General features: G+C 35.6%; 1 protein-coding gene across 1 annotated transcript; it reads right to left on the bottom strand.

Moving 5' to 3' along the window:
- On the bottom strand, positions 1-10319 carry LOC129806046 (nuclear transcription factor Y subunit gamma). Its single transcript, XM_055854362.1, has 3 exons — positions 9667-10319; positions 3755-4514; positions 1-720 (listed from the first exon to the last, which is right to left on the bottom strand). Exons 1-3 carry the CDS (start codon positions 9687-9689, stop codon positions 502-504), a joined length of 1002 nt encoding a protein of 333 aa, XP_055710337.1. The 5' UTR covers positions 9690-10319; the 3' UTR covers positions 1-501.
- Positions 10320-13233: the final 2914 nt, after the last annotated feature.

Here is a 13233-nt window from a genome sequence, read left to right as displayed (position 1 = left end):
TTTGTTTTTTTTCTTCAAATTTCTTTTATTGCTCTCTTATTCCTGAATAGAGTTCATATCTTAATACAAAATAAAGACAACATCGAGAAGAGACTCAATATCTCAACATTATTTTTTTTGTTTATTTAATCGTTTTCTTCTAAAAAGGTCCCAAAATGCATTTGCTGCAATTGTGGTTCTATTCATCAACTTACACTTACAAAATATACATTTCCTTACAAATGACTAAAAATCAAAAGACGTTGAGAAACAGGAAAAAAGCTAAGTAATAAGTTCAGAAAAAGACAAGTCCAATTCTTATTTATTATTTTTTTGCATGCCTCACGGGAAAATTTGTCACAGTCCCCGTTTGATGGCATTGATTTCTTGAGCCTCAGCGGCTACTCTGGGTCCCACATTTTTACACTTCTCACGGTCACGCGAGGCCCTACCAGGGGCCCCCAGTGGGCGCTATCGCCCGGATGCGTACGATGGGCCAGCTCCCATTACAATCACCTGATGCTACCCATCCGTCGAAGATGCTGCCGTTGCCGTCGTTGCCGTGGCGTTGATGAACATCGGAGCTGCGGATACTTGAGGTTGCGACACGGGCTGACCGAGCTGCAAGATTTGGGGCTGGCTGGTTTGTTGTTGAGGTGTCGCTGTTTGGATTATAATGGGTTGCTGCTGAGCTCCACTCTGCATCCGGATAAGGTTGAGTTGCGACGGTGACAGGGGGATCTACGGATAAATGCAAGCCATGTTACATTTTCACGCAACAATCAAGGGGTATCGGGGTATCCGGGGTAGCCCATTGTAGGGAGCTCGAATTAGCCTAATTCTTGGGAACTCATTGGGCGTCTTTACGCTTAGGTACTAAAACGGGAAAACTTTGCGAACCCAGAAAAGACGCAAGACCCTGGAAGACAGAAAATACGAGAACCTCGTAGGGAACAGATAGGGGCTCTCTGGTGATGGCCAGTGGACTTCAAGTCACTTCACAAAGATAAATACTACTTCAATTTTGCCCAGAGCTTCGGTCCTGGATATGGACCTTCTTCGGTAGCCTACTACGTAAGGAACGGGATCGGGAATCTTTATTTTTCCATTTTGGTTTTTACACTTTTGTTTTTTCCCAGTTTGCCTTTGGAATCTTTGTCTTCGGTAATTTTTGCTCTTTGGAAACTTTACCTTTGGAAATCTTGTCTTTCATACATTTTGTGCAAGAATCGGAAATTTCCCTTTTCTTAGAAAATTTCCCTTTGTCCCAATGGGCGATATACTGATAACTTCCTCGAAAAACATAAAAAATTTCCCTTTGCCCCAAAAGACGAAACTAAAAACTTCCCAAAACACAGAAAACACAGAAAATTTCCCTTTGCCCCAAAGGACGAAACCAAAAACTTCCCAAAACACAGGAAATTTCCCTTTGCCCCAAATGATGAAACTAAAAATTTCCTAAAACACAGGAAATTTTCCTTTGCCCCAAAGGACGAAACTGAAAACTTCCCAACTCACAGAAAATTTCCCAAAACTCAGAAAATTTCCATTTGCCCCAAAAATCATCGTTGTAATTTCATTATTTTATTTAATAAAATATACTTGTGTAAAATATATGAAAGACAATATTTCCAAAGACAAAGTTTCTAAAAAATAAAGATTATGGAAGACAAAGATTCCAAAGACAAACTGGCAAAAACAAAAGCGTAAAAAACAAAATGAAAAAAAAACAAAGATTCCGCTAACCGTAAGGAACTACGGGTGTCTCATACGGAGAAACCTTTGGTACCTTCGAAATTTTGAGCCGGTACTTCTACTTCTGTATAGGACTATGATTCTGATAGTCCTCTGTCCTCAGTCCTCTCGTATTCATCAGAAGCGTAGATCCTAAGTAAAGATAATTGAGGACTCTTGACTGCAAAGTTCTAATAAGAGAAAGGACGATCCTATGACGGATCTATGATCCAGGAAGAAAGGAATATTCCGGTATCTATACAAAGCAATGAAATGCATAAACGCTACAGAGAGGTAAGTTTCGTCAAGGATCAGGATTACCTGAACGACCTAGCCTTGGAAGTCCTTACGGATAGATTTTATGTTTTGAGGAGACGAGGCCAACCTACGAAGGACCGATCTGTATAAGAATAGTCCTGTACATAAGAAGAACAGATTTTGGTACCTAAACACAGCAATGAGACAGGAAATGAACGGAGACACTGAACCTCTCTTTACTTTCACAATTTTATTCTCTACGACGTTTCGAAGATGGATGTCCTCTTCATCTGGCATCGAATATGGCAGGGAAAATCACGTACAAACAGAAATTGTTGCACTGCACTTGGACTTGGATCACAACTTTTGCCGTGACTGACACAGATCGTACGCAATCACGTTTGTACGCGATTTTCTCAGTCATATTTGATACCTGATGAACAGGATATTCATTCTCGAAGCGTCGTAGAGAATAAAATTGTGAAAGTCAAGAGAGGTTCAGTGTCTCCGTGCGTTTCCTGTTGCATTCCATCGGATCAGGACTAGCCGAACGACCCAGTATGGAAAGTTTTAAAAGAGAGATTCGAAGGATTCGGCATTACAGACTAAGGAGAACCGTTTTGTAAGTAAGTGAGTAACTTCTCCTTCTTTATTCCTTATCAAGGTTTTGGAGCTTGATGGCTCGTCTCAAGTATTGAAGCAAACTTGTAGAAAAGGATGTCGGGGAAGTAGTTCATTATATACTTCTCTGATAATCCCTCTGATCGGATCTTTTCACGAGATTCGAGAAACGCTTCGCTAATCCGGAGCAATCCAGAAACTTCCTCGCGAAAAACAAGTGAAATACGAAATTTTGAACTGGTACTTCTCCACTTTGATGTTTCTTCAAAAAACTAGGCAAGCAAGCCATTATGGAGAGGTCTTGACATTGGGGCTGACGTAGAATAAGTTTCCTGAATCAAATTCAGGAAGTTACCTTGAAACGCCTTGGGATCGACCTTCTACTCCTCTTTTTCACTTCGAACGTTTCGGATCTTGACAGGCCCTTTTTCAGTATGGGAGCAGAATGGTGGAAACAGAGCGTTAGAGAACTAGTTCCCTACTACTCCCCTGATCATCACTGGTTAGATTGCTTCACGAAACGGAGAAATTAAAGAAACGTTTCGTAAAGCTCGAGAATCCGGAGTAATTTGTCAATAAATTAAGGCAAAAAACAAACGATCAGTAAAAAATTCTAAATGGGCAGTAAAAAATTAAAAAAAGAGCAGTAAAATATCTAATTATGGTTAGTAAAAAACTTAAATCTTTACAAAAATGGGCCTAATTTACATATTTAACATTTAAAATTGTTCCATATAGAGTGAAAAGCCCTTTATTTTCCCTTTGCCGAAATTTAGACGATAAATTCACTGTTTCAAATTTTTTTGTTACTGATCAATTTTAACTTTTTACTGCTCGTTTATTCAATGCCGCCGAAAATTATCTAGGAGGATATTGTATCATAGTTTTATCAAGATCAAAATTTAAAAAGCCGATTGAGGGAGCATTTCTTAACCGATTGAGGCAAGTATGGATTTATTTTGAAAGGTCTGGGACTCCCAGATAAGCCTGAATCGGTTTCAAACGGTTATGGGCCGATAATGAACTTGAATTTTGCGGGTAATTAAATTTCATGTGACATTTAGTTATACGTTTCTCACGGAGTTTTGGGGGTATTTTAAATCGGTTTAAAGTGTGAACCTGTAATAAAAAAAAACCTTTTCGAGCTGTTTTAATAAATCACCTGGATGTGCTGTATCTCTCCGGTGGGTGTAACAATTTGCTGGAGCACCTGCAGTGGCTGATTCTGCTGTTGTACATTATTGACGATCATGGCGTTTGCAGGAGCAGTTTGGGTAGCTTGAGCAGCAGCCGTGGGGGACGTCACGATGATATTATTGGGCATTCCGCCCAGAGAAACAGGTGTTGAGGATTGCACCTGAATCTGTGTCGGAGTGGTCGTTTGCCCCTGAAGGGCCTGTTGATGCTGCTGCGCCAATTGGAAATAGTACTGAATCTGATTGACTTGATCACAGTTATTCGTGGATTTAATCTCACTCTCCTTCTTGATCGTCTTGATCTCTTCGCGTGGCACGATATCAATGAGAAAGTCAAATTGGTCATACTTCGAAATAGCCATTGCTATATCACTTCTCTGTAGTGTTCTGCGTTTGTTATCTTCCGTATACACCCACGCTCTCAGCGTCAATTCATGGATAAAGATCTCTGAGGCCTTGGCGAAGAGCAATGGAGCTTCAGCTGAGATCATCTTAACATCTTCATCCAGTTTCATGATTTTCTTTATTCTTGCCAATGGCAAATTCTGATTTTTAGCATCTACTGTCTTGATACGCTTAACTTCTTCGTTGATAATGGGCCAGAAACTGTTGAGGGTGGCTTGAGCTTCACTCTCGCCCCCGCTGGCTGTGTTATTCTCATCTCCGGATCCACTTCCAGTCACTCCACTCACAGTAGCCTCCTGAGCGTCTTGGCTCATGTCCTCACTAGGAAAAAAATGGTTTGTGTATTAGATAGATTTCGATACACAAACCCTTTCTGTGGAATGTATTCATTGAGAATTTTCTCGGCTAGTTCAGTCGGTAGAGCACAAAATAATAAATCCCTGATATAGAGTTTAGCTTTATTTTGGTGAGGGAGATATTTTTATTGTAAAAATGGAATTTTGCGAGATTGGAACATATTAAATTCAAAAGTAAAGTAAATGTGTAGTATTTTCAAAAATTTACCTCAATTTTTTCTTGCCTTTTCAGTTTTTAGTGGATTTTTTAATGATTCGTAAAGTATTAAAAAATATCACAAAATAATAAAAAAATACTATTTTCCAAAAATTCAATAGGGTAAATTAAGTTAATTCAAAACCTGCTTCAAATGGAAATTTTTCGCTACTCCAAATGGAAACGTCATAGTTTTCATGATAAATACAGTACTAAATTGCTATATTTATATATTTTCTATACTTCAGTTTCATTATTTAGTTAATTTTGCTCCAAATAAAGCAAAAATCCAGTCATATTCACATATTTTAATTTGTTAATTTCTCAGAAAAATTAAAAGTGTACCTTTTCACCATCGAATTTTTCATCGATCGACCATGTTTTCCAATGAAAAACACAATGAGGTGACTGTTGTTTATTCGTTTTATTTAACATTTATGTCATATTTCTGGATAATTTTAGTTAAATTAAGTGCTAATCTTGATTGTTAACGGTACGTGACGTTTTCAAATGAAATAATTACTTATTTCGTAAACAAAAAGGGTTTTTCTGAAGTGTCTGCAAATGCTTCAATAGGAAACCCCGGAAATATGATTTTTTTAGAGAGATTTTCTTATTGTTTTAGATGGGAAAGGAGAAAACAGGGGAATGACGTTTCCTACGTTTCCCATGTGTTTCTAGCGTGCCGAAAAAACTTTGGAATTTATTCGGTGTTTTCTGTCATTGTGGAATGAATTATCAAAAAATACAAATACAAAATAAAAGCCAATTTAATAGGTAATGAGCAACCGAAAACTCTAAATTGGCAACTTACGTAGTTTAGGAGATATCTTATGAAATGTGTACGAAAGCAGGAACAAATTTACACTAAAACTGGTTGCATTTTTCAGAGCTAATGCCACCCCCGTGGGAGAAAAGATTAAGAATAAGAACAAATCTTACATTCAAGAGCAACTGAACAGGGTTTTGGAAGCCTTTCGCCGCGGTTTCACTTACACTGTTTGTCTCCAATTAGAAAATTTCCCTTGTCTCCATTTGGATTAATTTGTTTCCAATAGAAGCATTTAACACTCGTGTATTTTTCTTGTATTTAAGAAGTTTTCAAATTATATTTAAATAATTTTCACTAAACAGTAACATTCTAGAAGAGTAAAGGAGCAAATTTATGTAATTCTCTTGAGAAAAAAATTGAACTTAATGTGTTGAATCTTCTGTCAAAGTTAAAGCGTCTGCAAATGGTTTTGAATTAGGACATTTACCTTTTTATATTTAAACATTTACATATTTATTTATATTTAAAGAATTTTCACTAAACAGTAAACATTCTAGATGAGTTAAGGAACAAATTTATGTAATTTTCTTCAGAAGAATATTAACTTAATATGATGAGTCTTCCGTGGAAATGGTTTGGATTAGGACATTTACAATAAGTGATTTTTTTTATTTATCACAATTTTTTGTTAGTTAAATATTTAATAAACAATTTTTTTTTACAAACATTTGTTTCTGATTATTATAAAATGGTAAAATTTGTCGTGATATTTTGCTTTTCGTACATTTTTGTTTGTCTGGCCTCTGGTAAAATTTTACAAGCAATTGATCAAAATGTTAGAAATTGTCTTTATATTTTCGAAAGTATTAACAATAGACACAAAGAATTGACGAAAAGGTTGGTAATTGAAAATTAACGAACATAAACCACAGAAAATTTTTTAGATATTAAAAAATATATTTTCTGTGTATATTGATTAACAAAGTAGCAAAAATTTCCCAATGAGCATCAAATGCTAACCGTTTTCAGTTCAGCTCAAAACATGCGTATCTTCAGCTGAATTCTACTAATTTTAAAACGAGACTCGCTATGCAGTGCCATTTCTATTTGGTTAGAACTTTTTATTCGAGAACTGCTGACCGATCAGCGATTTTTGTGCAAATAGAGTTCCATACCCTGAGGATGATTGTCGAAAAGGCTTGGGAGTATGCAATTCCACTCTATGCTTGTTTCATAGATTTGGAAAAAGCATATGACCGAGTACCGAGAGAACAACTTTGGGATGTACTGCACGAGTACGGACTGGATGAAGAATTGGTAGGAGCCATTCAGTCATTGTACAGAGACTGTAGTAGCTGTGTTCGAGTAAACGGATCCAAATCGGAAGGTTTTCAAGTGGGTGTTGGACTGCGTCAAGGGTGTGTTCTATCACCATTGTTGTTCATAATATACATGGACAAGATTATGGAACGCAGTCGGGGGCGGAATGCGATTCGTATTGGGGATTTCAGGGTGAGCCATCTCCTCTATGCAGATGATTTGGTTCTTTTTGGATCTTCCGAAGAAGAGCTTCAGCGCACACTTGACCGATTTGTAAATGTTTGTGCCGAAACAGGTATGAAGGTGAACGTGGGTAAGTCGGAAGTAATGGTGATTTCCCGACAATCTGTGGGATGCACTCTACATGTTAGTGGAGTCTCATTGAAACAGGTGGAGAAGTTCAAGTATCTCGGGGTGTTATTCACGAGTGATGGTAGGATGGAGGCAGAACTCTCGTCGCGAATCGGTCAGGCTTCTGCACTAATGAGGGAGCTTGGCAGAAGCGTGCTGAGGAAGGTCGAGCTTAGTCGATCGGCTAAATTATCGGTCTTCAAAGCTGTGTTCATTCCTATTCTCACCTATGGTCATGAGATTTGGGTAGTGACCGAAAGGGTAAGATCGCGAGTACAAGCTGCCGAGATGAGGTACCTTCGAGCGGTTAAGGGAATCACTCGTAGAGATCGAGTGAGGAATGTGGCCGTTCGTGAGGAACTAAGAGTCGAGGAGCTGCTTCTTCGGGTTGAGAGATCACAACTTCGATGGTATGGACATGTTCAACGCATGAATGAAGAAAGATTCCCCAGAAAAGCTATGCAAGCCATTGTGAGGAGACCTCGGCCTCGAGGCAGACCTAGGACAAGGTGGCTGAATCAAATTCAGAATCTTGCCTTGGAACGCCTCGGGATCGAACCCGAACATCTTCCTGAAGTGGCGGAGGATCGACAAGCGTGGGCTGCTAATTTGGATGTCATGGGCCCGCGACCCCAATAGGGATAAGCGGTTGAAAATGAATGAATGAATGAATAGAGTTCCATTTACCTTTTATCCAAGACACTATTCGAGAATCAAAATCTACTTCTGTTCGGGCTCATTGCGTCGATTTTGTTAATATTTTCCTTAATTCTCTTTTCCGATTTCAATTCTGGATGACAAATTCTTTTTTTAAAATTAGTAGCACAATATAAATAAATAGTCTTTGAATGGTTTAATCGATAATTGTGCTAATTTTAAAAAGTTTTTAACCGTTCAATTTGACCGTTTCGTGATAGGTTTAGTGATAAAATATATTTTCATTTTTTCAAATTTTCCTAATAAAATTTATACACAATTGTGATGGTAAATAACACGCAAATATACAACGAAGAAAATTTTGTTGTTTTTAGACTGATAATAAATTTTCAAAGCATAAAATAGTAAAACTATTGATCAGATCCAAAAAACCCAAATGTCATTTTGTTCTCCAATTAGTCAGATATCGCGAAAATTCTCATTACATGCTCACTAAATGCTCATAATTTGTGACAGCTTGTAATTTTGAACAGTTTGAGGGTAATTTTGGACGCTACGAATAAATTAATTAAAATTATGGATTTTTCTTTTAATATTTAATGAGTAATGTATTATATCTAAATATTTGTTATTTGTAGAAGATGATAACGTTAAATTCATTACATTTTGATTTGGGGAATTTGGATTAAATTGCTTTATTCAAACTTAGGGTAAGTGTGCCAAATTCCGGCCACCTTGCAATTTCGGCCACCTTTTTTGTTCCTCTAATTACCATGATTTTTTAGTTTTTACATACTTTAGAGATTATGCAATGCAAAAGAATAACAAAAAATGTAGCTTGGACAAACGAGATGACGTGAAAAAGGCATTGGAAGAATTCCTGAAGGGCAAGGAACTATGAGAATGAAGGTGGCCGAAATAGGGCACCAAAGCTATGTCTATATTTTTTATTCATTTTAAAATGTATTAAGAATGATTATAGAGTAAATAAAGACGGTAAATTCTTTACAAGGTTCCAAGCAACACTCTTTAAGAAGAAAGAATAAAAAAAATCAATTTGAATTTAAAATATTACATTTCAAACTTGAGACTTTGACGCTTGCATGCAACTATGCCGAAATTTGGCACACTTACCCTAAGTGTGAGCAGTTTTTTACGAAAAATATGACAGAACTTTTTTATTTACTTCAGTCTTAGTAAATTGTGTTAATTGTAATTCGCATTTAGAGTAATTTGTTAATTTTACCCGAAATGAAATTTACTTTGTGAATTACGTTTTTCGTATGGAAAATAGACAATTTTGTTAGAAATTCACCAGTGAGGTGATACTTGCTATTTGGGAGGTGTCTTTTTTTCTTGAAATGTTGTAAATTTTTAGTTTTTGTGATTACTAGGTTGAATAAATGTCTGTAGAAATAAAAGGATCATCTCTACGAACGACATTGAATCCCATTAATTAGTTTAACTTGAAAAGTTTCATTTATTATTTTTATATAAAAAATTGTATAAGAAAATAAGGAAAAAAAATTAATTTGCAATAAAATAAAATATATAGAGTTTGAATAGTTATGCATATTAATTTTAAAAGTCTAATGTTTCAAATTTTATTTATAAAAAAAATATCCAATTTGGATCATATAAGAATCTCAGTGTACAGAAGCTACGTGATTTTTCAGTAACTTTGCGTTCCACATTGCAGTCGAGACACATTCGAGTGCCTCGGCTGAGTGGATCTTCTCTCAAGGAGTGACGAAATACATATAAAAAAGATGCGTAAACACTCTTTTGTCCCCCAAGTTTTTTTTCTTTATGCTTTCTCACCTCTTTAGCAATACGTAAGACATGTTCAGGTTCAATTTTATTCCCCAAAAATCCTTATTGGAACACTACATACACTCGCACAGAGGCACAAACGACACCACAAAAATCCTCTAAGTTCGTCTCAGACGAGAGGAAGATGCACAGAAATATTGTTCAGTCAGTGGCTTCAAGATGGAATTTCCCATTGATATTTAGAACACATTGAAATGAATTACAATGCGATGCTGCATTTAAAATTGAATGAATGCATGTGTAAACAGTCGGAGTGCAGCGTATGTGAAGCACGTGGTAAAATCGTGAGTTTTTGGGGTTTCAAAAACCAATGGGGATGATCGGCACAGTTATAAACCAATAGAAAAATTGTCAGTTGTCCGAAGCTCCAATGAAATTTGCCATAAGCGCCGCCATTGGATTTGATTGGTTGTTTTTGACGTCCATTGAGACTCACTGACCAATTTGGCGGCAAATTCGAACACTTTTTGCTGATTTGCACCAATTATCGCTACACCACAATCTCCATTGATACTCTTATCAGGGATTTAGGGATGCACAGGGCCTAATTTGAGGGATAATCACGCGAAAAACACGGAATTTACGCAGCGACGAATGCAAAATCGACTGACGTTTTGTCAACTTTGACATAGCAACACTCACATCGGGTAACACGATAACCTCTCTCGTGCGTCACCTTGTTTACAAAAGAGGTAGTAAATAACTTTCCCTCTTTGACGGATGATGGCGCTGATAACAGGACGACTGCGACTCAAAAATTCAGAGAAACGATAAGAAAAACTCAATGAATTGGTCGTTATAAAAATAAACAAGCGAAGTGGTGGAGGAAATTCTACAAATAATGGCCCGCTTAAGTTTATTTTTGGAAATTATCGAAAAGAGGGACTTGTTGAAAATTTGTGGGCAGTGCTGCACAGCATCCAATAGGAGTATCGGAAGTTCCCTTCCTCTCAGAAAAATGACAATTGGCGTGGGGAAGTGTAAACTAAATTGTTGACGCTGAAATGGGTTGATGTAAACAATAGGACCAATCTTGGTAATGTTTCAAATTTAGCAGGGTAAAGTTTGGAATTTTGGACAACGCGGAAATCCGGACAATGTAATATATGTGCTGGACACATTTACGACTTCAGCTGTGATATGGCTTAACGTAATTATAATCAAAATAATGATTATACTAAATTCCCATCAGTTTTCCACTAGGGTAAGTGTGCCAAATTCTGGCCACCTTGCAATTTCGGCCACCTTTTTTGTTCCTCTAATTACCATGATTTTTTAGTTTTTACATACTTTAGAGATTATGCAATGCAAAAGAATAACAAAAAATTTTGCTTCGACAAACGAGATGACGTGAAAAAGGCATTGGAAGAATTCCTGAAGGGCAAGGAACTATGAGAATGAAGGTGGCCGAAATAGGCCACCAAAGCTAGTCTACATTTTTATTCATTTTAAAATGTATTAAGAATGATTTTCAGAGTAAATAAAAACGATAAACTCTCTACAAGGTTCCAAGCAACATTCCTTAAGAAGAAGGAATAAAAAAAATCAATTTCTATTAAAGATATTACATTTCAAACTTGAGACTTTGGCGCTTGCATGCAACTATGCCGAAATTTGGCACACTTACCCTATCTAAGCCATTATTCTTCTTAAGCCGAGATACGGAATAGTCAGAAACTGATAGAAATGTAATTCAATTATTTTTATTATAATTACGTTAAGTATATCCAGCACATTGGATTTCGGACGGTTCTCTATAAAATTTTATTTAAAAAAAATCTATAACTACATAAATATCTTTGAATTACTGTAGAATTGCGTAATTTCTTGAACATTACTGGTTTAATCGAAATCCGAGCTTTCAAATAGGTTTGTCCGGAATTCTGTGGTTTCCGGATTTTCCGTAGATGCGGGAGACTTTGACACCCTGCTGTTCATAAACTTTTCTCTAATTCTAACGTTTAAGAACGGTCCTCACCGATTAAACATGGTAGATCGGATCGGTAAAGACCATCATTAAGTGCTAGAATTATAGAAAAGCACGGAGTACAAACTCACCCGCATCTACGGCACTTAAAAAAAACATTAAACGGTTATAAAGTTTTGTTATTTTTGACTTGTAAAGCAAAATCCTTGAGTGTTAGATCGGCAGATCTAACCATCATCCGATCATGCCGATCAGTGTGATATCACCGATCAGTATGATCACACTCATCGCCAATCGGCAATCGGTACCCAAAGTAAACTGTAAGTAGCAGATCTGTTTACCACCTGGATGAAACATCTTTTGAGTTAAGGAGTTTACACACTTGGAGCAATTAAAAAAAAACGATTGTTTAAAGAAAATTTTCCCTATCATTGTAGACAGAAACGTTAATCTTTTTTTTTAGAGGCAATTTTAGACGAAAACTGCTTCTAAGTGCGTAGACGCCATTATATTTTAACACTCTATTTGACTTGCATTTTTCCGAAATATTTTCTGTAATGATTAATGTTTTGCCAATTTAAGCTGTCTACACATATGAGCATTTTTTAAAAAAATTCTTTAAAAAAATTTTAAAAAAATAAAAATGGGTCGGTTTTTTTTACAAAATTGCTTACATACTAGGCAAATTCCTGTAAAAAATCCATTTTTTTACAAAAATTTTCACTAGTGTAGAGCCGATTCTTTTTAAAAACCTTTTTAGGGTTATTTTTTAAAGAATTTTTTTAAAAAATGCTCATAGTGTGTAGACAGCCTTAAAGGAAAAAAATACGATATACAAAAAATTTTTGTAAAAATATTTGGGGAGATATCAAACGAAAAAAGAACAACCTGATGTAAATGTGACAAGTTGAAAATTTCAAAATTCAAGATTTTTCAAGATAAAAGAAATATCAAACTCTTTGAATTTTTATTAACCTCCTCTAGTTTAAATTATTGGATTCTTGTTTTTTTCCAAGGAATACGGAAATTCAAAGTAAAGTATACGTTTTATTATATTTTCACCCAAGTTCTCCTATTATTTTTAATTTCAACGTTTTTAAACTTTTAATAAAAGGTTTAGCTAATCCTGCAAACACACCACTAATTCTAAAGAAAATATATAAAAAAAATGAATATTAAGTGATATTTTTCTTTTACAGTTCATTTTATTTTCAATAATTTTTAATTACTCTTCACATTGGGAGCATTCTTTTCTAAAAAAAAGCCATTTTACTTAAAATTGCTTGAATGCGTAGAGGCTCTTAGGTATAATTCGAATATTGCTAAAGATTTAAAAATAAGAAAAAGCCCTTTTCATAGTAAATTTAAAAAGACTTGAAAAGGATTTAAAATGAACTGGAAAAAATGTTTTACGAAATAATAAAGCAACAATTTTTAGTTTGCATCAAGAATTGCCGAATCTTTTTTTTTCTAATTTTTCATGTTTTACTTCGAAATCTCATTTTATAAAATTTTTTTTTTTTAAACTTATGGCATGTTAGATCTAACAAAAGATCAAATAGAAAGTAGTTTCCGAAAAATATAAGTTAACCGGTACTTAACCGATTTATTACTGATTACGATCAATT

This window comes from Phlebotomus papatasi, chromosome 3, assembly GCF_024763615.1.
Source record: "Phlebotomus papatasi isolate M1 chromosome 3, Ppap_2.1, whole genome shotgun sequence".
Classification (NCBI taxonomy): Eukaryota; Metazoa; Arthropoda; class Insecta; order Diptera; family Psychodidae; genus Phlebotomus; species Phlebotomus papatasi.
The sequence above is the reverse complement of the archived record's forward strand: the minus strand, read 5'-3'. Positions and strand labels throughout refer to the sequence as shown.

Excerpts from the sequence above, each read along its gene's own strand:
- LOC129806046 (XM_055854362.1), bottom strand. The coding sequence starts at position 9,689 with ATGTCTTACGTATTGCTAAAGAG. Across the intron at positions 4,515-9,666 it reads TCTTACGTATTGCTAAAGAG|TGAGGACATGAGCCAAGACG; the intron begins GTGAGAAAGCAT and ends TTTTTTTCCTAG. Across the intron at positions 721-3,754 it reads GAGAGATACAGCACATCCAG|ATCCCCCTGTCACCGTCGCA; the intron begins GTGATTTATTAA and ends ATTTATCCGTAG.